General features: G+C 37.6%; 2 protein-coding genes across 6 annotated transcripts in view; one reads left to right on the top strand and one right to left on the bottom strand.

Annotated features, from left to right (window-relative positions):
* The window catches only part of TYW5 (tRNA-yW synthesizing protein 5), a 27,884-nt gene extending 15,709 nt beyond the window's left edge, over positions 1-12,175 (top strand). For 4 of the 5 annotated variants that reach the window (XM_021923840.2, XM_021923843.2, XM_003907776.3 and 1 more), the window contains 4 exons: positions 563-700; positions 3,119-3,206; positions 3,570-3,686; positions 6,583-10,325. In XM_021923840.2, coding sequence (XP_021779532.1) covers positions 563-700; positions 3,119-3,206; positions 3,570-3,686; positions 6,583-6,839 — 600 coding nt within the window. In that variant the 3' untranslated portion in view covers positions 6,840-10,325. Of the gene's footprint in view, positions 1-562; positions 701-3,118; positions 3,207-3,569; positions 3,687-6,582 lie in introns of all 5 variants that reach the window. The other variant, XM_021923841.2, reaches the window with a different exon arrangement.
* On the bottom strand, positions 11,623-27,814 carry C10H2orf69 (chromosome 10 C2orf69 homolog). Its single transcript, XM_003907778.4, has 2 exons — positions 27,313-27,814; positions 11,623-14,831 (listed from the first exon to the last, which is right to left on the bottom strand). The coding sequence occupies exons 1-2, from the start codon at positions 27,646-27,648 to the stop codon at positions 14,007-14,009; spliced, it is 1,161 nt and encodes a 386-aa protein (XP_003907827.1). The 5' UTR covers positions 27,649-27,814; the 3' UTR covers positions 11,623-14,006.

Below are 27,814 nucleotides of genomic sequence, written 5' to 3'. Positions count from 1 at the left end.
CTCTCTTTTAGTCCCCTCCCTCAGTAGAATTCACAGGTTTTATGTAGGTGATGACTAGTAATGTTAGTTCAAGGTGTTGACTCCTGAATATTAGAGTGAATGACAATTGTGTAATTCTTGCTTAAAGTAGAAAGAACCTTTCTATTATTGAAGCATATTGAGCTTAACAGTAGTGATACTATTAAATCTGCGATCTTGTTACACAGCCTGGTATTTTTTCATTTGAAAGATCATATATCGGCCAGGCAAGGCGGACTCATGCCTGTAATCCCAGCCCTTTGGGAGGCTGAGGCGGGTGGATCACCTGGGGTCAGGAGTTCGAAACCAGCCTGGCCAACATGGGAAATCCCGTTTCCACTAAAAATACAAAAATTAGCTGGGCGTGGTAGGAGGTGCCTATAATCTCATCTACTTGGGGGGGGAGAGAGAGAGAGAGATCCTGTATTGGCACATGGTCACATCATAGTATTTTAAAGCAGTGAACAAAGTTTGCTTGCCCCAGTCTGCCTTAATATCATGGGGTCTAATGTGATGTTTTCTTTTCATGTTTCTGTAAATGCAGGATGTTGCAGATATCAGAAAGCAGTTTCCTTTGTTGAAAGAAGATATTAAGTTTCCAGAATTCTTCAAAGAGGAACAATTCTTTTCCAGTGTTTTTCGAATTAGTTCACCAGGATTACAACTATGGACTCATTATGATGTATGCTACATAAATGAGAAATTTAAAGCTACAATAGATCTTTTGCATTATAGATTTAACAGTCAGTTTCAACTTCCTATAGGTTATCCTAAAGATCTGTGTAATTCACTGAAACATGACTTTTGAAAATAGGTGCTGTGCATAGATAGCAGTGATAGAGGAATGAATTATTTTGCTAATGGCAAAATAATTGGTTTCTCACATTTGTATTTCCCTGTGGTCCTATTCTTGATTCATCATCATATATATACCAAGTTTTATGAAGTTTTATGAAGTGATTTTTTTTTCCATGTGAAAAATGGCCACCAGATAATGGGGGAAACTGTATTGGAAAAAGCGGTAAGCTTGTAATATGAGGAGGTATAAATGATACACATGACTCTGGCCACCCAGAGATCCATAACTCTCTGGGTCATCCAGAGTTATGTTATTCAGGAAAAAGGCTGAAGCTTGTTGAGTCATTACCAATTGTAAGAATTTGGGGATGTCTGAAGATCTTAGGATATATATATATATATGCCTTGAGAATATCAAATATCTGCTGTATTTGTAGGGCAGCAAAAATGTGTACAATATTGATATTGATCAGCCGGGCGCGGTGGCTCATGCCTGTAATTCCATCACTTTGGGAGACCAAGGCGGGCAGATCACGAGGTCAGATCGAGACCATCCTGGCTAACATGGTGAAACCCCGTCTCTACTAAAAATTTTAAAAATTAGCTGGGCGTGGTGGCGGGCATCTGTGGTCCCACTTACTCCGGAGGCTGAGGCAGGAGAATGGCGTGAATCCAGGAGGTGGAGCTTGCAGTGAGCCGATGGCGCCATTGCACTCCAGCCTGGGCGACAGAGTGAGATTCTGTCTCAAAAAAAAAAAATTTTGATCTTGATTATTTGTGGTGTTATTTTGTTTGCTTAAGTTTATATACACATCTATAAGCATTTTAAAAACATTAAAAATACTAGTATGGTATATGGTTTGGTGTTGGGAAGTAGAGAAACTTAAGGAAGGTAAAGGAATATCTAACAAGTTTCCAAAGAAAAAAAAATTTTAAGTTATAAATCACACTATAACATTTTATACATGTGTTTTATAATTAAGTTGAGACCCTCTTGGGAGGATTTTACCATAGTCAGTAAATCTGTAATTAAATGAAATAGACATAAACTCTTAGCATATTTTGCAGTTTTATATGAATAATATGAGAAAATCATGTGGTAATACATTTTAACTATATTCTATGATGATGCTGCTGCTGCTGATGATGATGATTGTTGTTTTTTGAGACAGAGTCTTGCTCTTTCACCCAGGCTGGAGCGCAGTGGCACGATCCCAGCTCACTGCAACCAGTCCCTTGCAGGTTCAAGCGATTCTCATATCTCAGCTACCTGGATAGCTAGGATTACAGGCATGCACAACCACACCCGTCTAATTTTTTTTATTTTTAGTATAGATGGAGTTTTGTGATGTTGGCCAGGCTGGTCTCGAACTCCTGACTTCAAGTTATCCGCCCACTTCGACCTCCCAAAGTACTAGGATTACAGGCGTGAGCCACCGCACCCAGCCTCTATGATTATGTTTTAAATTTTGAGTAGTATCCTTTTACATAAATTATAGTAGAATATAATATATAAAGCTTTTATTATAAAATTAAGTCAGAGGAACGCTAAGTAAAGGGTTAGTACTAAAAGGAAGAATGCTTAGGTAGAAGTAAAAAATCATGAATATATCTTGCTTAGTGTTTATCTTAAATCCTTAGCTGAGAATTATGTGGCTCTGCCTTTAACATTTTTTCACAATCTATACCAAGAAAGTATACCATTACATTCATGGGAAAAGATTGCTCCAATAATAAATATATTAAGAAAATCTGTCATAAATCATACTGTTTGCAGAAAAGAAAAAAAAGAAAATCTGTGAGATTATATTCCTATAGAAATAATTTGAAAATCAAGATACCTGTAATGAAATTATGGATGAACATATGTAAAGAGTGTAGCAGTGGTTGCAGCAGTACCTTGTATTTTCCTAGCATCTGATTTTTCTAAGTGCTTTTACTCTGTTGTCTAATTTTGGGCTTATAGCATTGCTTAACAGATAGTAAATATTCACCAAGGGGAGCCTTAAATAGGCTTACCTATGCTGTCAGTTAATAGTGAGGCAAAGGCAAATAGTTTTCTGACTCCACATTTTCTAATTTGCCAAGTCTTCCCATTTTAGGGCAGTACTCCAGAAATGTCTTTAAGGCCTAGTTGTTTATAGAATACAAATGTTTTTATTGTTAGGTAACTGTAACAGTTAAGTAAAGTAAGTCAAGTCTCATTAAAGGATCGGGTTTGCAGTTAAAGTTTAGAATGCCATTGGTTCTATTTATTTGAATTTTAGATAATGATTACCCATAAGCTTTTATTGGTCTTCAGGTAATGGATAATTTGTTAATACAAGTGACAGGAAAAAAGCGTGTTGTACTCTTCAGTCCTCGAGATGCCCAGTATTTATATTTAAAAGGTATGGGATTTTTCTTTAAGTTTATATTTCTGAAGTCTGTTCAGTTACTCTTTTTGAGAAATCTCTTGATTCTTATAGGAAAAGAACACTTTAGGACTTAATTGTAATTGTATTTGTGTATATATGTAATAACAGGTTCAAATTTGACATTATCTTAATTATATTACATGGGTATCGTCATCAGAATTAAAGAGTGAGTCATTGAAAATTGTCTTAGGTGTCAGTAGCATAGTAATTCTCACAGTGTGGGTACAGTAAGTAACTGGATAGAAAAGAATAAATTTTCAAATTTATATTTGTGATTACTTTTTTTAAAATGCTAACTTTGCTGAATCTATATTATCCCTTTTTGGAATTTTTTAGGTACTAAATCAGAAGTACTGAATATAGATAACCCAGACTTGGCTAAATATCCACTTTTTTCCAAGGCTAGAAGATATGAATGTTCCCTTGAAGCTGGTGATGTATTATTCATTCCTGGTAAGATTTCTAGACCTCACTAATGTGCTATTTATAAAATGTGTACTCTGTCACTCATCCTTCATGTGATTTTTTTTTTTTTTTTTTTAGTACAAACATATATTTGTTATATGTATCTGGTCCTATACGAGATGATTTTTAGACAAAACTCTGTGTGTGTGTGTGTGTGTGTGTGTGTGTTTAAAGCAGGCCTAGGCAAACTTATAAAACAGTCCTTGCACTTTTGGCCTATAAATTAACAGGTCTTGCACTTTTGGCCTCAAGCAATCCTCCCACCCTGAACTTTGGGAGGCTAAGGTGGGAGGATTGCTTGAGGCCAAAAGTGCAAGACCAGCATGGGCAACATAGCGAGACCCTGTCTCTACAAATATAAATAAATAAATTTAGTGAGGCATGGTGGTGTGCATCTGTAAGTCCCAGCTGCTCAGGAGGCTGAGGCAGAAGGATCTCTTGGGCCCAGGAGGTTGAGGTTGAGGAGGTTGATGCCATGGCATCATGGAATCACTGTACTCCACCCTGAGCAACAGAACAAGACCCTGTGTCTAAATAAACTAAATTAACAGTCTTGCTTTCAAGGGCAACCTATAAAAATAATACTATACTCTAAACTATTTTACTAAGTGACATCAAGTAAGACACTTTTTTTATGGCTTTTTTAAAAATTATTATTATTTTCCAGGTAAGACACTTTATATCTGGGAAAACATTATACTGGTTGGTTTAAAAAAAATTTTTTTTTTAATAATATTATACTCTATTTTATTAAATGACATCAAGTAAGACACTTTATATCTGGGAAAAGCTTATACTGATTGGTTTTGTAAATTATTTTATTTTTAAAATATTTCTGTATTTTAGAACTTTGTCACTTAAACATTTACCAAAAAAAAAGATAAATATCTTTCAAGGCCAAAACTGATGAAAGATTTCATTAAATATTAAAATGTTATAATCTCAACACCTGTAGTATCATTTGTGTACATTATTTTTCTATACAGTCTGGATTTGTGTCACTTAATTTCTTTGTTCAATTAATAGGCATTAGTTTGAAAGTCCATAAAGTTCAACACAACAAGGTAATTAACATCTGTAATTAGTACTTAAAAGTGAACTCTTGAAGATTATAAAAGTCGTAATTAAAATTAAAGGGATATGTTAACAAATTCTATTTATAATTATAGTTCCATATTTAATATATTAAGAATCATTAATACTTTTCATTGATAAAAATAATATTAATAAAGATAGATATTTGATTATTTCATTTGGGACTAGATAAATTCCTTGAAGACAAAGAACTATGTTTTGTTCATCTGTGTCTTCCCCAAAATGGCCTGATATAATATAATGGTTTTCTTTTTTTTTTTTTTTTTTTTTTTTTAGGCCGGGGTTTTCTCTTTTTCCCCGGCTTTAGTTCAGTGGGCCGATTTCCGCCCACTGCAAGCTCCGCCTCCCGGGTTAACGCCATTCTCCTGCCTTAGCCTCCCGAGTAGCTGGGACTACAGGCGCCCACCACCTCGCCCGGCTAGTTTTTTGTATTTTTTAGTGGAGACAGGGTTTCACTGTGTTAGCCAGGATGGTCTCGATCTCCTGACCTCGTGATCCGCCCGTCTCGGCCTCCCAAAGTGCTGGGATTACAGGCTTGAGCCACCGCGCCTGGCCCCAATATAATGGTTTTCATATAATCATTTATAAAAATTTGGTTGACTTTTTATTCTTATTTTCATTGAAAGCAACCCATGTATTAGTCTTCAAATCCATTGCCATCTTTTAAATTTACATTTTTGGTTTTTGTATCTCGGGAGCATGATTAAGGTCTATGTAGTTTTCCCTTATTCTTCATACAATTGTTTTAAGAAAAAAAAAATAGAAATACTGAACATTTGCATATATTTTTAAACAAAAGCAAAATTCCTATCTTTGGGTTTAAATTCAACTGAATGGTTAGCATTTTCTTCCTATTATATTGAATAAGGGAAAAAAAAGATTCTGAAAGAAAGTGTAGTTAAGATTAAAACCATGTTTGAAAATTAGTTTTCCAAATCAAAATATGTTAAGCTTTTGTTTTTCCTTAAACACTCTTAGAATAAGTTTCTAAAATTTAAATCTCCCTTTCACAGGATTAAAAGGGTTTTTTCGTGATTAGTGTTCCATCTTTGTTATACTGTGGTATTGCTTTAGTATTCCTCTAGCACCTATATTCTGAAAATGTTTAGATTCACTTGAAAATAAAGAAGTAAACTTCCCAGTAAAAGGAAAAAAATTAATTAGGTATATAATAAAGTTTACTCATCATTTCCACCACCAAAATATTTGCTATAGTGTTGTATACTATTTATAAAGGAGCTGAAGGAAATATAAGACGATTATAATTGCATTCAAAATATAAAACGAGGAGGCTATAATGAATACGAATGTAAGCAAGTTAGAAAACCAAATTGCAGCTTGAACAGGAAGTCTTTAGGGACAAAAGTATTATAATGAATCAGAAAAGGTCAAAGATACTCCTCAAGTAATTGAAATGTTCTGTGTACCAAAAAATAAACACTTTGATGTGGTTCCATGACTCAGGAAGTATAAACAAGTAAAACACAGCCCTAGATTAGAGAACTGCAAAACAAATATATCTTTATTATGTCTTTCAAGTTTAAAGGAAAAATTGCTATTTCTAAAGGTTTTAAAAGTAAGGGTTGTGCTATTGACACTTTAAATTTGTTGGCAATTCATAAAAGTTAAAATGATTCTGTTAAAAGCCTGGAGTGTGCTAACGAAGGGATCTGGTTACAAGAATTATTTCTTACATTGGCTATATGCAATTCGTGATATTTCACTGACATTTTGGGTTTTTTTTTAACTGTAGGTTTTATTTTTAACTTGTTTTTTAAACTTTCTCCAGCTTTATGGTTCCATAATGTAATTTCTGAAGAGTTTGGAGTGGGAGTGAATATCTTTTGGAAGCACCTTCCATCTGAATGCTATGATAAGACAGATACCTATGGAAACAAAGATCCTACAGCAGCATCAAGAGCTGCACAAATTTTGGACAGAGCCTTGAAAACACTGGCCGAATTACCAGAGGAATATAGGGACTTCTATGCACGACGAATGGTCCTACACATTCAAGACAAAGCCTACAGCAAGAACTCTGAGTAAATAATGAAGTGAATGCAATGTACATCAACACTTTAGTAAGGTATAACGATATAAATTATTTTGTTAAAATAGGAAAGATACATCAGATTTACAGATTATGTAAGTATGAAGGGGTATTTGTGTGCATTCTACTTGATACAGATTGTTATAATTAAAGAATGCTGTGCTCGGACCACTATTTAACATTCAGATGCTGACCACTAAAAGTCCAACTTAAAATGACTTAAAAACAGTAAGAAAATATATTGAATCACAATACATGAAATCTATTGACAGAATGGGCTGCAGTGTTTCTGATCCAGTGATTCAGTAATGTCATCAAGAACCTTGGGAGCCCGTCTCCACACCCCACCCCCTTTTCAACCACAACATTGGCATCATCCTAAGGCTGGCTACCCTCGTGGTCATGGGATGATTGCCAGTAGCAGTTGGAGCCTTGTGCATCTTCATTTACATGCAGCGGAAGAGTCAGGCTGGATTCCAGGGGCCCCGTCCTAATATGAGAAAGCTTTCCCAGAATTCATTTTCCATATCCTTAGGTCTCATTGCTCTAAAGTAACTTAGACCTGTCCATCCCTAAGCCAGTCACTGGCAAAGAGTCTAGAATAACCTTTACGGCAGTCAGGTCCACTGGAGCTGAGAGTAGAAGTGGAGACCACATGAGGGATATATGGGGGCAGAAAGGATAGTTTTTTAAAAAATCTTGGTTCTGATAGGAAAAACATGAGCAACCAACAATATTTATTACATTTGCCTAGAAGCAGAATTTTTTGAGGAACTTTAAAAAATGTACAGATACCTAGGTCCCAACTTTGTAGACGGATTCCTGTTTGGGATTTGGTATAGGAACTTAGTAGACCTCATAGGGTGTTTTGATGCATAATCAGAGCTGAGATCAACTGAACTTGATGATAGTGACTTGGATTATTAGTTTTGTGATTAGTCCAAAACAAATGTTTAATCTGATCTTGACTTTTCTTGCCACCCAGTATGTCAGGTCTGTCTTTTTTTTGGTTTTCGAATGTTAGAAAATAAATGTTTTAATTTATACTTATGTCTAAACCTTAGCCTAATTAAAGATTTCCCAACTTTTTTCTCCACTTATCCCTTTTTTAAAAGAAAAAATTACTTAAAGAATGAATAAATGAGATCCTAAAAGTGTTGTCATTGAAGACAGTGAGCCATTGTGTGTGGATCTCTGCTTTTCTTTTTGTACCTAGTAATTATATTGCAGTGTCATTGAAGACCAGATAATCTTCGCTGAACATAAATGTGTTCATCTAAAGCAATCTCTTAGTACATCAATTTGGTGCATTTTAATTAGAGAAAATCATTTTCTCTATTGAAGAGAATCCATCCACTCATGTCCTATAAATTATAGTAAATAAGAAAGGAAAAGCATATAAAACATTCTGAATTTCCTAGGTGTCTTTGGAAACAGGTCAAGTTACTCAGGTGAATAAAAGTGAAAAAAGTCTCGTCAGAAAAGGAGTGATTATATTAGGCAAATTTAATTACCACATTTTGATCTTCATTACTTTAAGCAAAGCAAAGAACTTAATGATTCCTTGTCCTTCAGTAAGGAAAAAGACAAAACTCTCCTTAGTTTACACAGTATTTATGGTTTTTAATAAATCTTGTTTTTATCTTAACCAGCAAGATAATTGATACAAAGTATAAATCCAGTCATGTAGAAAACTTGGAAGTATCAATAAAACAGATTACAGTCTGTGCACTGAATATTCATCTTAATTGATTGTTTAATGGAGAAGCAAACTGTATGACCTGAGACAAAATAACATTTATCTATGAACCTTATTTTCCTCATCTTTAAAACAGAACTACAAAAATGCAGATAGATAGTTCAAGGGCAGGCACATAGTTGATGACTGGTGCTAGTTCTTCTATTTAATTATATTCTTTCTTTGCTGAGAGATTTGAGGTAGCTCTTGTTGCAGTATTAATTTTTATTTAGAAAGTTAGAGAAATTTCCTTTGGGATGTTTTAAAATTATTTCCCTGGTCATAATTTTTAATATTAGGGTCTGTTTATTTCAAATACAAAATAATCTTTTTTTCCTACTGGGTTAATCAAATGAGATGTTTGTTTTTAACGTATAAAATATTATACAGTGTATGTTAGCGCAACTTCTCAGGATTTCTGAATCTTAGAACTTTTTTATTGAAAGAGATCTTAGAAGCCATCTAACCAACCCAGATTGCTTAATGATTGTCTGGGCTCACATAGCTATGGGTGATAGAAACTGGGATTAGTTGTGACCAGTAACTCTCCATTCTTTCTCCCTAATGTGCAGCACCTCTCCAGTACTTCTGAATAGATTACACAGCTTTTCTTTGACTAGTCTGGGGGCTTGACCTGATGCAAAATGGAATTTTTTTCCTCTGCCAACAAAATTTCTCACTGCACTGCTTGCTACACAGACAAGATTCAAAATAAAAGTAATGATGGGTCACGTGCGGTGGCTCATGCCTGTGTAATCCCAGCACTTTGGGAGGCCAAGGCGGGCAGATCACGAGGTCAGGAGATAAAGACCATCCTGGCCAACATGGTGAAACTCCATCTCTACTAATAATACAAGAATTAAATGTTACATGAAAAACATATTTGAAACTGTACTGCCATTTGTGTAAAACAAGGTACGTGGTGTGTGAACACCTTATTTGCATATGCATATAATTATCTCTAAGGATGCACAAGAAACCAGTGATAGTTACGCCTCTAAGAAGAGGTTCAACTAGGTGGGCCGATTGGAATCTGCAGTTTTGTATTATTTGGACTTTTGTTTACATTATCCTTTCAAAATACGTTGTAAAAATACTATATGCGTGAGGTGGGCGCATCATCTGAACTCGAGTTCGAGACCAGCCTGGGCAATGTGGCGAATCTTTCTCTCTACTAAAAATACAAAAAATTAGCCGGGTGTGGTGGTGTGCGCCTGTAGTCCCAGCTACTCAGGAGGCTAAGACAGGAGGATCACTTGAGCCTGGGAGGTGCAGGTTGCAGTGAGCTGGAATTGTGCTACTGCACTCCAGCGTGGGTGACAGAGTAAGACCCTGTCTCAAAAAAAAAAAAAAAGAAGACTATATGCAGAGCTGGGAGTGGTGGTCCACACCTGTAGTCCCAGCAACTTGGGAGGCTGAGGCAGGAGGAGCACTTGAAACCAGGAGTTCAAGTTCCTCTGTCTCAAAACAAAACTTAGCAGAGTATAATTATTAGCATTTCCATAACATTATTTGTCTTGGTATTTGAATACATTAGAATTCTATTTGTTCTGTAATTAATTTCTAACTCACTTTGATGAAATACCAAGTCAAAGGAAACAAAGTCAACAAAACTTAATTTGTATCCTTCATCCTTTTGAACAGCAGCTATGTGAACATTTGGAAAGAACCTTAGTAAGGCGGCTTTTCTATCACCTATAAAAAGTTGCCAACAGACATCAAAGGAGTTGACAAAAAAAAAAAATGCAGGAAGCTGGAAGGCAGGCCTGGATGGAATTGGAACTGTGCTGCTGTGACTCCTTTCCCCAGTGCTAAAAAATAGATGTAGTCAGGAGGAACTAACATAGATTGGCAGTCACCCATGCATCTCTGGTGTTACCTTAGTCTTGTTTCAAGCATACAAGCCACAAGTTTTTGGGTGTCTTAAACATACCTAAGTTGTAGTCCTCTCTTTTTTTTTAACTATAACTTCTAGGGTACATGTGCACAACGTGCAGGTTTGTTACATATGTATACATGTGCCATGTTGGTGTGCTGTACCCGTTAACTTGTCATTTACATTAGGTGTATCTCCTAATGCTATCCCTACCCCCTCTGCCCACCCCACGACAGGCCCCAGTGTGTGATGTAGTCTTTTTAAGTTCCATTAAACAGGATACTAAAATGACCTTTTTTGGTGACTCTGCCTGGCTCTACCACTAACTGGCTTAAAAGCTGCTGGGTCTCTGCCTTTGTAAAGAGCACATGAGTTTACAGATGAGGTCTGTCTATATCTCCTCTTATGTTTGTTTTTCTTAAAGACCTTCAAGTGAAATAAAACAAAATAGCTCTTTTATGAATACTACCTTTTGTTTTGTACTTTACCTCATAAGCTTTAATGTATTAAAAAACATTTCTATACCAACATGCTGGGACTTTGTATTGTCTGTCCTATATCCTTATTGCCTACCCTCCTTGACCTTGGTGGTTACTTAGATTACATGAATGAAATGAAAAATAGATTACACCATACCCTAACCAAGTCTTGTAAGAAGCTAAAGGACTACAGAACTACAGATCCCTGAGATGATTAGCACCAAAAGGAGAAAAGGATGAACTTGTTAGAGGTTTTGTTCTCTATGAAATCCAATAAAAGAAGTGGATATAGTGCAAATTTTTATGGAGCAATTTTAAAGGGAGAAGATATGTATTTGTACAAAAAAGGTTCAAAGTTGCTCATTTGAAAAGACATGGAGGATAATGAAAAGACATAGGAGTAAGTCCTCACTTAATGTGCACAGGTTCTTAAGAAACTGTGACTTTAAACAAAAGGACAAACAGCAGGTCCTCAACATTTTGTTCACTGTCATCTAGTTAAAACAATGAGAAAAAAATTGGTTTTGTTATATTGCTTCAAGTCCCAGTTTCCAAGAACCTACTGATATGTTAAGTGAGGACTTACTGTATACAAACCCAACCTAGCAGGGTAGACAGAAATGGCTTCCTTTTAAATAATCTGAAGTTTTAACAATGCTAGTAATATAAAGCACATCCAAACAAACTTCTGTGGATGATCAATTTTAATACAATTATACATTCATGCTGTGGTGGTAACAACTTTCACATTATTTGTAGGACTACTTTTCTCAACTCATGACAAAGGCACAAACCAAAAGTATAAATTAACATTACAATAAGTTTTACATGTGGACAAAGGACCAATCTGAAATATTAAATAGAAAATATCTGAATATGGATCAATTTGAACATATTTTCTTTCCAGAAAATATTTTTTCTTTTCAATATTGTCTCATTTTGCTATGATGGCAGTTTTGGGTGCCTGGTGAGTTACTCTTAATATCCATTCAACATGTAACATTTATAATTAAGCATTCACATACTGGATAGACAAAGAACCCAGATTTTTAAATACGTCTGATTTTTTAAAAATTATTTTATTTTTAAATGAATTCTGCTAAATGTCTTACTTTTCCATTTCAGTTAATCATGTGAAAATAAATGCTTTTTCTTCCCCTTATAGAATTCAGTAACTCAGCTACTTTACTTTAGATACGTGTGAATTTAACCAAGGATTATTAAACAAACAGAAAAAAAGCCATCCAATCATAGTGCTTAAAGGCAATGTAATATGTAAAATGTTAAAATCAGGCTGATTTATTTCCTTCATGGGAATTTTTGGTCTCAAAAGAAACAGGAGGTATTTAAAGAAACTGAAGCAACATAATACTACTTTGTCTTTAAAAAAAAAAAAAAAACCATTTAGCGATGCTGTTCTGCAGTTTATAAAATTAAGTGTTAAAACACCAAAAAGATGTTATTTTTAAGCATTTGTTAAGAATCCTTTCTCATGAGTCTCCGAATATTTGGAATGTATTTATAGAGTTATTAAAATATAATTCTGGGAAGAAACCAAGAAATTAACATTTTTATTCTATATGGCTTTATAAATCTAGGTCTTCTGGGTCATTAAGGTATTAAGCTTCAGTGTCTTTTTTTTTTTTTTTTAGTCCTAAAGCAGCATGTTACTTCCCTGCTATTTCATGACCTGCAAAAGCTAATTATTAATAAACAACAAACTGCTCACCTTTTATTGTAATCACCCAGTTACAATGTCAATGTTGGTTGACATTCATTAGATCTGGATTTCTCAAAGTGTATTTATCTAGGTCAAGAAAAACGGGCAGAAGGAAACTTCACCCAAATTATGTAGCAGTGTTAAGCAAATTCAGTTTTTGAGCCAAAATTAAATCATTTGTGTCTTCAAACTTTCCCTTGTAACTTTTCTTATAGCAGTGTAATTTTGCATTTTGGCCAAAGAGAGCTATTTTCTTTTGGCAGACAAAATCATGCTTCTGGAGAAACACTGACTTAGATCTATGGAATCTGTTTCCTTTTTAATAGAGCTCTAACAAATAGAGCTTTATATATTTATTTTATCCAAGTTGATCCTTTCAAAAAGACTGATTAATGAAGAATTTGAAATTTGCTCTGTAGTACATTTTTTATCCAATATACATAAATATGCTCAATTTAAAGCAATTTTCCAAAACCACTGGTTTTTGGCCAAGATTCAAGAAACCCCAGAATGTCTTATCCAAAATAATAAAAAACTGACAATTAAAAATTAAACAATAGTGCTTAAGTGTAATTTTGTTTCATTTTGTTTTAGAGATGAAGTCTCACTGTGTTGCCCAGGTTGAAGTGCAATATCTAGTCTCAAACACAATCATGGTGAACCACAGCCTGGGCTCAAGCAATCCTCCTGCCTTAGCCTCCTGAGTAGCTGGAACTAAAGGCACACACCACCACACCTGGCTATGTTTTTAAAAACCACCTTTACACTACTGTACACTTTTGGACATCTGGAAACAAATATATGTTGACTCTCATGAGAAAAGTACTTGGTGACACATTAAAGAATGAGTCAAGGAGTTTACAAAAACACAAGAGGCAGGGTACAGTTATTCCAAAATGAGAGAAAACAGCATCGTACCTTTGCTTTTGTTTGAAGAGAAATGAAAATATTTCCACTTAAAATAGCTAGTTACTGTTAAAATGTCACCAAATTAGTTTAAAACATTACTCAGAAAAGCAGTTATTTCCAACAGTAACAATTTTAGTTACCTTTTATAAGAACTACGTTGTAACTTTCATTTTTAAGGGTCTTATATCTCCTCAGGATTATTACAAACCACCTTGTTAGATTTCAAATTAACTAATTCTAACTCAATCCAAATTAATAACTGCTCACATTCACAAGCAAAAAATACTATTGCACATTACACTCACATTTTAGGAATGTGTGCTTCCCCCCATACCCCAAAACTGACAATGCAGGTATGAATTACATCCCATAATCTGAATTTATAGCACTCAAAGTGCTTATGTTCTTCCAGTGAACAAGCTCATTAATATACCTGTAATCTCAAAATACTTCATGAACCCTGAAGTGATTCTCTATGGAAGGAGCTTCCTTTGTAAAATGAATTTGGCTAGTCACCTGCATACCAAAATCCCCAAGTATCTGAACAAATTTCTTGTGCTCCTTTCCAATCCAAGATCTCATTGGATCACGTACTTGGTAAGGTGTTACATGAGTGTGAACGATAATCCCTGTTTGTGCAAATTCTTTCAAGACTTCTGGATAAGTAACCCAAGTATTGCTTCCTCCAGAATGACCACCATCCAGCCAATACATTGTTCTTATGCTTTTGATAAAAGCATCTATGTTCTTGTCTTTCTTGGCTTCTTTCAATTCAAAAAGCAACTGATTCAAAACAACACAACCTTTACTGAATCCAATCAAAGTAAAAGATGCATCATTTAGTGATGGTGGATAAAAACTCATGGCAGATTCATCAGACTTTTCACAGGTCCTCACTTTTTCTCCCTGGCAACCATTCGTAGTATGAGAAGAACTGGATCTACAGTTAGATGCTATGGAGTCCTTATTCCAAACATTCAAACTTTTCTTTGATAAACTATTCTGACTTAAATTAAAAGCATTAACTAATAACATATAAAGGTGCTTAAAAGCTCCAAAGTCAGTATTGTGTTCTGGGGCACCAAACATGTTACTTTTCACAAAATTGTCATAGCAGCTGAATTTGTGCAAATGCATTCGGGAACATTTTATCACCCAAATGTAACTATTGGGGAACCGGTGGGCTAAAATGGTAGCAACATTTTCTAGACTCCAGTTTTCCCATTGATAATTCTCAGGATGACGAGTCATAATTTCATGGTAATTCTGAAAGGTAAGAAAGATGAAATAAGTATTAAATACATATTTACATAAAATGATTTCCACAAAACAGTTTCCATTTTTATTGTGGAGAAAGGATGTTACAATGACCTATGGTTAATATACACTAGAAATGAAAACTATAAATTTGTCATTACTTTCTAGTAATAAGATTTTTGAACCAATTACTTCTTCAGTTTAAGCCTGAAATCTATCAAGAGACAAGGAAATAAGATATACCTACATGGAACAGTAAAAAGTTTTTAAAAATTTAATTTTGAAGAGTTATAGATAATGTTTAACAAATTTTATTTTAGTATATACATATAATCAATTTTCCTAACACATCAACTGAAAATATAAATTTGGTTCACTAGATAGACTTTCTGACCAACACAGAATCTTAAAGTATTTCCCTAAGTTGCCATTCTATACCCCTCCCTCTTTGGATTTCTCTAGCAACCTGAACAGTACATTCAATTTCAAATTTAGTATTATATACAAAGCTGCAATAAACATTATAGAAAACTCTTTGTACACATCTGTGATTATATCCTTAAATTCCTAGATATGGAAAAACTAGGTCAAAGAATATTTGTAATTTAAGTCTGGATTTCTATTCTTGCCTATTCATATCCTTTGCCTCTCATTCCCCACTTTTTGTGTGAGACAGGATCTCGCTCTGTCATCCAGGCTGGAGTGCAGTGGCATGATTATGGCTCACTGCAGCCTTGACCTACCGGGCTCAAGCAATCCTCCCTCCTCAGCCTCCCGAGTAGCTGGGACCACAGGTGCATATCATCACATGTAGCTAACGTTTTTATTCTTTGTAGAGAGAAGATCTCACTTTGTTGCACAGGCTAGTCTCAAACTCCTGGACTAAACCATCCTCCTACCTCATTCTCCCAAAGTATTGGTATTATAGGCATGAGCCACCATACCCAGCCTCCTTTGTCCTTTTGTATTTACACCTTATTTATAAGCATTCTATATATACTAACCATAACTTTTTGTTTAGGTCCTAGGATGTACATATAAACTGTTTTAATTTTACTCATACTGACTTTTTTTGGGGGGGGAGATTCATTCAAATTTACTCATTTGTTCTATAAAATTTACTGGATACCTACCAGTTGGGCAGGGAACAAAAGAGACTAAACCCTTGTTCACATGGAGCTCACATTCTACTGCAGAGATACACACAACAAACAACTCCACAAGTAAATAGAGCAGCACTGTCCAACAGAAATAAAACATGAGCCACATTTAAAATTTTCAAGCGCCAGATTTTAAAAAGTAAAAAGTTAACAGGTAAAACTAATTTTAATTTCTTTCTTGAGCTAAATATATACAAAATATCACAATCTCAACATGTTACCAATATTAAAAATTACTGGAGGATCTTAACATTCTTTTTTCCTTCCTAAGTGCTTGAAATCCAGTGTGTATTCATACTCATAGTACATCTCAATTTGGATGCTAAATTTTCATCAAAAATACTTGATCTGAATTTGAATCTCATAAAATTTACAGCTGAAAAAGTAAACTCATATACCCAACTTGTTCCAAATATACTTAAAAGTTTTCCATGAACTGAACTGGGTATCCGTTTTTTAATATACATTTAAATTAACTGAAATTAAATACAGTTAAAAATTTCGTTCCTCTATTAAATTTAGTTCTTCAAGTGGACTAACAACATTTTAAGTAGTCAACAGCCACAAGTGATTAGTGGCTACCATATTGGACAGTTCAAAACATATTAGACTTATAGCTTGGAAACATTTCAAAAATATATATATATATAAAAGATGGTAGTAAGTACAACGGAACATAATAAGTAAAGCAGGAGAAAAGGAAGACAAGGTTTTGGAGAAGGTAGAAAATTATTAGTTAACACAGAATGGTCAGGAAAGGCTTCTCCATAAAGTGATAGTTTGAAAGGACCTGAAGGAACTCAGAGAGTGAACCACGTGGGTATTTCAGGCAGAAGGAACTACAACTGCAAAAGGCCCTGAGGTGGGAGCTTGCTGAACATAACCCAGACACAGCAATGAGGTCAGTGTGGCTCCAGAGGAGTCAACAGTATCAAACGTGATCACAAAGGAGGGCAGAGAGATTGTTTAGGGAAGAGGAGAGGTGCTGACCAGGCTTTATAAGACACCACAAAGACTTTGCCTTTTGCTCTGAAAGGATCTGGAGCCAAGGGCTGATATAATACATGCTTTGAAAAGATTACTCTGGCTCCTAATAATGAAGGGGCAATAGCTGATGCAAGGAGACCGTTAAAAGGTTACTGAAATAAAATCCTGATAAGAGAAGGCAGCTTGAACCAGAGTGGTCAGGTCCTGAATTTATTTTGGAGGTAGTGTCAACAGGATTTGCAGATGGACTGGATATAGAGGGTGAGAGAAAAATAAGATAAATGATGTGAGTTTTCCTAATTTCTAATGGTCATACACAGTATCTATCAGTTTTAAATACACTCTCCTTTTGACCTAGTAATTCGAGAAATTTATCTCATTGATATACTTACATATATGCATAAATAAATATGTATAAGGATATTTATCTCTGCTTCAAAAGAATGAGGCAGCTCTAGGAGTACTCCTACTCCTATGGGTTGTAAAATAAGGGCTAAAAAATCCAGTACACTATGCAACCATTTGTATTTTTAAAAAAAGCCTGAGGCTGGGGGCGGTGGTTCACGCCTATAATACCAGCACTTTGGGAGGCAGAGGCAGGCAAACTGCTTGAGTTTGAGACCAGCGTGAGCAACATGTGAAATCCTGTCTCTATTACAAAAAAAAAAAAAAAATACAAAAATTGGCAGGGTGTGGTGGTGTGCCCCTGTAGTCCCATATATATATATATGTGTGTGTATATATATCTAACAGTAGCAGCCTTGGGGAAGGGAAGGGAAATGGGCAACTGGAGGGAATGGGGTGAAAGAATTACTTTTCAATGTAAAACCTTAAATAATCTGAACTTTTAGCAATATGCACATTTTCTCTATTTAAAAATTAAAACTAGTAAATACTACAAAAATTCAGTCTATATACAAAGGTATAGGTAAGATAGAAAAATCATCCATATAACCACCAATTAAAAATAATCATTATTAAAATTCTGATGTCTAGCAGTCCAGTTTTCTCTAGCATACACATATTCAAGTACATATACAAGGCAGCATTCTTCTCCCCCACCAAGCAATAAGCTTATACATAGTTTTCACTTAAAAATATATTACAGGCATGGTTCCATATCAATATAGACTGGCATCATAATTTTTAAACATCTAAGGTTAATACTAATTTACACTTTCACTGGAATCATTAGAGTGCTTATTTTCCCACATCTTTACCCATCCTTAATGCTAATCGCTATTAGCATCAATTTTTAAAAATCCTTGCTACTATGATAAAATGATTTAATTTGCATGTTTTGATTTAATTTGCATGTTTTGATTTACTTTTGATTTAATTTGCATGTTTTGATTCCCAATCAGGTTAAACATTGTTAACTGGCAGTTTTCATTTTTCTTTTGTTAATTTTCTGTTCATGTCCTATGATAATTTTCCCACTATGATGTTCAATTCCTTCCTAAGTTATATTTCACTAATATTAGTAGTTTGAGCCATATATGTTAAAAATACTAATTCCCAGGCCAGGTGCAGTGGCTCATGCCTGTAATCCCAGCACTATGGGAGGCCAAGGCGGGCGGATCACGAGGTCAGGAGATGGAGACCATCCTAGCCAACATGGTGAAACCCTATCTCTACTAAAAATACAAAAATTAACCAGGCATGGTGGCACGTGCCTGTAGTCACAGCTACTCGGCAGGCTGAGGCAGAAGAATCACTTGAACCCGGGAGGTGGAGGTTGCAATGAGCCAAGACCGTGCCATTGCACTCCATCCTGGGTGACAGAGCAAGACTCCGTCTGAAAAAAAAAAAAAATGCGAATTCCTAGAAGGCCATCATTTGACCTTTTATGGATTCTGCTATTGCTTTCTGCACAATTATTTTATAATTAATGATACATACAATTATCATGAAATTATAGGCAGTTACATCTGGAAGGGCTCATTTAAATCCTTTTTATAGTTAAGGAACCTGAGGTCCTAGAAACTACAGTTATTTATATATTTATTTAGTTAATGAGCCAAAACGAACCTAGATTTTATGACTCTCAGTTTAGTCCCTACCACAGAGAAGGTGCTCTAAATCTAGAAACGTGATATTTTCCTTGCTCAGCCCCGGGTTCCACAGTTAGAGGAAGTAGAATGCTTATTCTAAGGAACTGTATGCAGTAAAATGTAAAGATGGAATCATTACTGTGTGTCAAAGCCCAGATCTGAGAACAAAGGAAACACACTTTTATATTCTAAAAAGAGGCACCAGACACCCCTATACAAGTTACAAAAAGGTAGCCCAAACTGGTTCTGCAACCAAGGCTGTTACCCATGGCCAATCTACAGAAAAGGTGAAAGACTAAGGAAAGAGAGAGATTTCTTTCAAGAGAGTTTTTATCCTAGTTGGGAATGCGATGCACTATCCCCATAAGAGGTAAGGGGTGAAAGGCCATGCTTCTCATCCCCAGTGAGGCAGGCCACAAGAGAATCTCTTGAGAATTTAAAGAATGCTTACTACTCCACAGTTAGATGCTTGCTGACCTGCAAAAACTCAGAGAGCCACTCCAAACTGTTATTGAAGGAACAAAGGATTTTTAGGAAATCTTGACATGTGTCTCCAAGAGTTTGTAGACAAATCATAGATTCAAACTAAGTGTTCTGCCCTTAGAGCAGAGCAAACTTCTGCTATGGTTTGAATGTGTCCACCAAAGTTCATGTTTTGGAAACTTAATCCCCAAAGCAACTATGATTAGAGGTGGGACCTTTAAGAGGTGATTAGGTCACAAGGGCTCTACTCTCATGAACGGATTAATGGTTCTTGATAAAAGGATGAATTTGGCCTCTCCTTCCCCTCCCCCACTCCCTAGTGCTCTCTTGCCCTTCTGCCTTCCACCATGAGATGACAGGGCAAGAAGGCCGTCACCAGATGCAGGCCCCTCCCAACCTCCAGAATCATGAGCTAAATAAATTTCTGTTTATTATAAACATAAAGGGCACATCTGAGGTAAGCAGGCTAGAATGACCAGAACAGGGTCCAGCCTAAGAGAGCTGCCTGATAAAGTACAGGAAGCTCTAAGGTACATGACCAGGACACACTACTCAGGGCATGATCATCTATAGATTCTAACCTTTAGGAAAGCAAAATTTTTAAAGAGTTAAAACTGGAATTGACTCAAATGTTTATGAGCTGCTGAATGGATAAACAAATTATATATCCATACATAGAATACTACTCTGTAAATAAAAGGAACAGACTACTGGCTGGGCACAATGGCTCATGCCTGCAATCCCAGCACTTTGGGAGGCCAAGGCAGGAGGATCACTTAACCCCTGGAGTTTGAGACCAGCCTAGACAACATAATGAGATCCTCGTTTCTACAAAAAAATTTATAAATTAGCCAGGTGTGATGGTGCATGCCTGTAGTCCCAGCTACTTGGGAGGCTAAGGTAGGACGATCGCTTGAGCCTGGGAGGTTGAGGCTGCAGTGAGCCATGATCACGCCACTGCATTTCAGCCCAGGTGACAGAGCGAGACCCTGTCTCAAAAAAAAAAAAAAAGAAAAATGAAAAAAACTATGGATACAGGTAACGAGATGGATGAATTTCAAAAGTATTAAACAGTGACACAAGTCACACACAAAAGACTACATACCGTATGACAAATTAACAAAATTCTAGAAAAAACAAAAACTATAGTGAAAGAAAGCAGATTAGTGGTTGGGAAAAGAAAACTGACCATAACAAAATTCTAGAAAAAGCACAAACTATAGTGAAAGAAAGCAGGTTAGTGGTTGGAAAAAGAAAACTGACCATAAAGGAGCACAGAGGTACTTTTTAGGAGAATGGAGATACTCTACAACATGAGTATGGTGGTTATATAATTCTAACACTTGTCAAAATTCACAAAATTGTACTCTTACTTAAAATACAAGGGCTGGGTGCAGTGGCTCATACCCGTAATCCCAGCACTTTGGGAGGCCCAGGTGGGCAGATCACTTGAGGTCAGGAGTTTGAGACCAGCCTGACCAACATGGTGATATCCCATCTCTACTAAAAATACAAAAATTAATCAGGCATGGTGGCACATGCCTGTAATCCCAGCTACTCAGGTGGCTGAGGCACAAGAATTGCTTGAACCTGGGAGATGGAGGTTGCAGTGAACCGAGACTGCACCACTGCACTTCAGCCTGGGCAACAGAGCAAGACTCCGTCTGAAAATATAATGATAATAAATAAATAAAAATAAAATAAAGGGGATACATATAATTATATACCCAAGGCTTTAAAAAGATAACTCAAAATGGAAAGCACCTACTTTAAAAAAATCTTGATCTCCCTTCAGAATCATTATTGCCAGATGAGAAAAACATAGATACCTAGAGAAATACAAAATACCATGGATATGAGGTTTGGTTGTGTCCCCACCAAAATCTCACCTTGAATTATAGTTCCCATAATCCCCACATGGGAGGGACCCAAAGGAAGATAATTGAATCATGGGGGCAGTTACCCTCATGCTGTTCTGGTGACAGTGAGTTCTTACGAGATGGTTTTATAAGGGGCTCATCCCTCTCTTTGCTCTCATTCTCTTTCCTACCACCATATGAAGAAGGGCATGTTTGCTTCCCCTTCCACCATGACTGTACGTTTTCAGAGGCATCCCCAGCCCTGTGGAACTGTGAGACAATTAAACCTCTTTGCTTTATAAATTACATAGTCTTGGGTATGTCTTTATCAGCAGCATGACAATAGACTAATAGAGTAAATTGGTACTGCAGATAGTGGGGTGCTGCTATAAGGATACCTGAAAATGTGGAAGCGACTTTGGAGCTGGGTAACAGGCAGAGGATGGAACAGTCTGTAGGGCTCAGAAGAGAACAGGAAAATGTGGGAAAGTTTGGAACTTCCTAGAGACTTGTTGAATGGCTTTTGACCAAAATGCTGATAGTGATTTGTCTAGGCTGAAGTGCTCTCAGACAGAGATAATAAACTTCTAGGAACTGAAGCCAAGGTCACTCTTGTTATGGTTTAGCAAAGAGACTGGCAGCATTCTGCCCCTGCCCCAGAGATCTGTGAACTTTGACCTTGGGAGGGATGGTTTGAAATTGGAACTTATATTTAAAAGGGAAGCAACACACAAAAGTTTGGAAAATTTGCTGCCTGACGATGCTATAAAAAAGAAAAATCCATTTTCTGAGGAGAATTTCAAGCAGACTGCAGACACTTGCATAAGTAACGAGGAGCCAAATGTTCATCACCAAGAAAAGGGGAAAAATGTCTCCAGGGCACGTCACAGATCTTCAGGGCAGCTCCTCCCATCACAGGCCCAGAGGCCTAAGAGAAAAAAATGGTTTCGTAGGCTGAGCCCAGGCCCTTGCTGCTTTGTGCAGTCTTGAAACTTCATGCCCTGTGTCCCAGTCGTGGCTAAAAGGGGTCAACATATAGCTCAGGCTGTTGCTTCAGAGTGTGCAAGCTCAAGTCTTGGTGGCTTACATGTGATGTTGGCCCTGTGGGTGCACAAAAGTCAGGAACTGAGATTGGGGAACCTCTGCTTAGATTTCAGAGGATGTATGAAAACATCTGGATGTCCAGGCAGAAGTCTGCTGCTAGGGCAGTATGGAAAAGAAATGTGGGGCTCTACATTTCCTCACTGGGGCACTGCCTAGTGGAGCTGAGAAAAGGGCCACCGTCATCCAGACCCCAGAATAGTAGATAAACCAACAGCTCGCACTGTGTGCCTGGAAAAGCTGCAGACACTCAATACCAGCCATGAAGGCAGCCTGGAGGGGGGCTGTACCCTGCAAAGCCACAGGGGTGGAGCTGCCCATGGCCATGGGAGCCCAGCTCTTACATCAGTGTGACCTAGATGTGAGACATGGAGTTAAAGGAGATCATTTTGAGACTTTAAGGTTTAATGACTGTTCTATTGGATTTCGGACTTGCATGGGGCCTGTAGCCCCTTTGTTTTGGTCCATTTCTCCCATCTGGAATGGCTGTATTTACCCAATGCCTGTATCCCCATTGTATCTAGGAAGTAACTAACTTGCTTTTGATTTTATGGGCTCATAGGTGGAAGCGACTTGCCTTGTCTCAGATGAAACTTTGGACTTAGACTTTTGAGTTAATGCTAGAATGAGTTAAGACTTTGGGGAACTGTTGGAAGGGCATGGTTATGTTTTGAAACGTAAGGACATGAGATTTGTGAGGGGCTAGGAGTGGAATGATATGGTTTGGCTGTGTCCCCATCCAACTCTCATCTTAATAGTAGTTCCCATAATCCCCATGTGTTGTGAGAGGGACCCAGTGAGATGTAACTGAACCACGGGGGAGGTTACCCTCATGCTGTTCTCATAATACTGAGAGAGTTCTCATGAGATAGTTTTATAAGGGGCTTCCCCCACTTTGGTCTCATTCTTCTCCTTCCTCCTGCCATGTGAAGAAGGACTCATTTGCTTCCCCTTCTGCCATGATTGTAAGTTTCCTGAGGCCTCCCAGCCCTGTGGAACTGATTCAATTAAACCTCTTTCCTTTATAAATTACCCAGCTTCAGGTATGTCTTTATTAGCAGCGTGAGAATGGACTAATATATATGGCCTTAGCTTTCTTGTAATTCAAATGATAAAGGACAAGTATAGAATTTTAAAAAAGGACATACAACAAAACATGACTGCAAAAGGAACATGAAGAAGTTAATAGGAATTAGGAGGACTTAAAATCATATGAAAAACCAGTTCCAATTAACACCAAATAATGAAACAGTATCAAGACAGGTGAAGCTTCAGGCCAGGTGTGGTGGCTCACGCCTATGATCCCAGCACTTTGGGAGGCTGAGATGGGAGGATCACCTGAGGTCAGGAGTTTGAGACCAGCCTGGTCAACATGGTAAAACCCCATCTCTACTAAAAATAAAAAAATAAAAAATTAAAAAAAAAATTAGCCAGGCATGGTGGCACGCACCTGTAGTCCCAGCTACTCAGGAGGCTAAGGCAGGAGAATCACTTGAGCCTGGGAGGTGGAGGATGCAGTAAGCCAAGATCATGCCATTGCACTCCAGCCTGGGCAACAGAGCAAGACTCCATCTCAAGGAAAAAAAAAAAAAGATAGGGAAAGCTTCTAATACTATCTTATAAAATTCTGTTTAGCCCTAATCTGTTCAATATTTATTCAAATTAAGAATAAGGCTATAACAAGAATGCTCAGCCAGGTGTGGTGGCTCATGCTTGTAATCCCGACACTTTAAAAGGCTGAGGCGGGAGGATCACTTGAACACAGGAGTGGGCAACACAGTGAGACCCTGTCTCTGTAAAAAATAGTAATAAAAGAAAATAAATAAATAAAATAGAATGTCTATAGGCATTCTAAAAGGATCAACACAATAAAAAGATGGGCTGTATTTAACAGCGAAAATTTCATCAGGATAAATATTAGGCTCAAAAGAATCAAGTACAAAAATACAGATGAGGAAATCAGCCTAATAGCATTTTATATAATAGCCAACACATTTCAAGTACTTCATGCATTGTTCAAAGCAACTCACAAATACTCATTTATACAACATGTCATCTACTGCACACCTACTACATGCCGCTGTTAAGCATCACAGATTATATCAGTGAACAGACATGAGCTTATTTATATTTTAGTGGCAGAAGGCAAACAAAACTCAAAACGAAAAGTAACTAGTATAGTAAATGCAATGGGTAAAAATAAAGAAGAAAAGTTTATAGGAAGCCTATATATACTATGATTATTACACAGAATGGTCAGAAAAGGTCTCAGAGAGGCAGAGTCTTGAGCAGACCCAGAAGAGGTGAGGTAATAAACCTATAAGTCATCTACTTGGAAGGCTGCTGCAGGCAGTATGCACAACGCTTTTTAGGTATAGTGTGCCTGACATGTTTGAGCAACACCAAGAAAGCCAGAGAAGCTGGAGAAAAGTAAACAGAAAAAGGAGACCAAGTCAGATAGGTAACAGGGTGGGAAAAGATAGAGATAATGAAAAGCCTTGCAGGACAGGACATTAACATGAAGGACTCTGGCTTTTACTCTGAGTGACATGGGAAGTGATTGCAGTTTTAAGCAGATGTGGAATGATTTGACTTACATTTTTCAATCGTTATTCTGATTAGATACACTGAAAAGGTGAAGCCATTAGATTTGATATGAGGTATGAAAGACTTCTAATGGATGACTTCAAGATTTCTATCTTGAGCAACTGAGAAGGTAAAGTTTCCATTAATGACATGAGGAAGACTGCACAGGGGTGAAGATCCAGAGATTTTAGGTTTAGGATATCTATTAAATATCCAAAAGGAAATAATCTTGCATATAACCGGTTGGCCTAAAGTTTGGGGAGTATGCGTAGGCTAGATACACAAACATTGAGGGGTGTCAGTGTACAGGTAGTGAGTAAAGCCATGAGACTGAACACAGACAGAGGAAACGTGGAGGAACAGACGACTAGGATACTCCAATACTTTTTAAAGTCACCAGAGAGACGAGAAGGGACCAGAACTCATTGAGTATTCACATATTTAATCTCCATTGACACCTTATAAATTATTATTCTTATTTTATAGTTGAAGTACCTGAAATACAGAGAGATGTAACAATTGTCCAAGGACTTTATACCTAAATATAAAGTTCTAAATCAGGGTTCAAACCCAGGCAATCTGGCCTCAAACTGCATGTAAGACTTTTTAGACCTCCTCTGAAGTCTTGTACTATACATCTTGGCTGGCACACTTTAAAACACTTTAGGAGGTGCTCAATAAATGTTATCATTATCATCATCATTATTTTAGGAATGCATGCAGTAATTGTTCCACAAAATTATTCTGATAGTCAGAAATGTCACATGCTATTTTCCCAATCTGAGCCACAAGGGCACCAAGTCAGTAAGTGACTTTTTTTTCTCTTAAATCTAAATACTAGTTGTTTTTTTTCTTTATTCTCTCTCTTTTTTTTTTCCAGTTTTTATTAGCAGTCAACTAAACCAGTCAGCTATTTTGAGGGCAAAAGAAAATACTATATATATATGTGTGTGTGTGTGTGTGTGTGTGTGTACATATATATCTTAATCATTATTTGACTCAGAGCACAAAGTTTCTAAGTATGTCATTTTAAGGCATCAATTTTGAAAATAAACGACTGTAATTTCATAGTATAAGAAACACATCTAGGCCGGGCGCAGTGGCTCACGCCTGTAATCCCAGCACTTTGGAAGGCCAAGGTGGGCAGATCACCTGAAGCCGGAAGTTTGAGACCAGCCTGGCCAACATGGTGAAACCCCATCTCTACTAAAAATATAAAAATTAGCCCAGGGTGGTGGCGCACGCCTGTAATCCCACCTACTTGGGAGGCTGAGGCACGAGAATCACTTGAGCCGGGGAGGCGGAGGTTGCAGTGAGTCGAGACTGCACCATTGCACTCCAGCCTGGGCAACAGAGCGAGACTCAAAAAAACAAAAAAGAGAAACTACACCTAGCTATATTCTAGCTTTACCTGTCTAGAACTTTCTATGATGATGGATTATTTTCTATGATAATGCTATATATCTGTGCTGTCCAATACAGTACACACAAGCCATCTGTAGCTACTGAGCACTTGAAATGCAGCTAACATGACTAACTGGATTTTTAGTTTTATTTAATTTTAATTAATTCAGATAGCTATATATATACGGCTAATGGCTACCATATTAAATAATGCAACTTTAGATTAAGACCCAGTTTTCAGGGCAACATAACCACGGATATTTGCCTGCAGCTATAAAATAATAAACATAACATGCAAATGTACAAAATGAGGTGACCATCAAAACATTGACACGCTTAATAATCATTATCCCTTTTCTTCCATCCCCACTCTTTTTTAGTGTTACTGGGTGTCGTACCTTCATAATGTTTGATTTTTAATTACTGCCACCGTTTTCTAAACACTACGTGCTAACTTAATTTGAAAGCCATCTCTGTCCCCTGCCCAACACACACACACACACACACACACACACAGGGTTCTCTGAAAAACCAAATTATAGAATGAATATACAAGATGCGTCTCATTCCCTGTCTCAAATTCCGCCTCCTGGAAGCCTGGACCGACAGCTGGCTCTTTCGAAATCGTAGCCCTCGTCCGACACCTTCCCCATGGGGTTCTATGGACAAAGGGCGCCAGGGGCGTGGAAGCCACGGTTTTGGATTTCGTGGAGTAAGGGAAGAGCCACCCTCAGTGAATGTGGGGGTGTGTTCAGGCAAGGAAAGGAACCAGGCAGCAGCTACGAGGGAAGAATCCAGTGACCGCGTCCGTATACACGAGAGGAGGGAACAGATACCCAAGCAGGCCCCGAGTTACCTGCACATCCCCAGGGAAATAGAGGACGTGATGCTGGCGCGGCGGCTGCGGCTCCTCCTTCGCCGGGTCCCCGGGGAGGTCCTGGCGCTCCAGTCCCTCCCCGCCCGCCGCCAACAGGAGCAATTCGTTGCTGCGCTGCGGATCGGCTCCAGGCACGGTGGACAGCTGCAGGCACTGCCGGCGGCGCACCTCGGCCGAGAGGGAGCATCGCGCGCCGCTGCTGCCGCCCGGGTTCATGGTTCTGGCCTGAGAGCACGACGAGGCGTTTCCGATTCCGAGCTGCGGCAGCAGAAGCAGCAGCGGCGGCGGCGACCGCAGGAGCCTGAACCCCCACATGGGTCGCCGCTGCGAGAGCGGTTCGGACGTGGAGGGTGGCGGGGGGGTTCCTGAGGGAGGGACTTCAGCAAGCGGCCCAACGGTCGGCGGCCGCGGCCCGGCCGGGAGCCGGCGCTGAGGCGACGACGTCAGAGGCCGACGACCGCGCGCAGCGTGCGTAAGGAAA

Source organism: Papio anubis, chromosome 10 (assembly GCF_008728515.1).
Source record: "Papio anubis isolate 15944 chromosome 10, Panubis1.0, whole genome shotgun sequence".
In the NCBI taxonomy this organism is placed as follows: Eukaryota; Metazoa; Chordata; class Mammalia; order Primates; family Cercopithecidae; genus Papio; species Papio anubis.
This window is presented reverse-complemented; position numbering and strand designations above follow the sequence as displayed.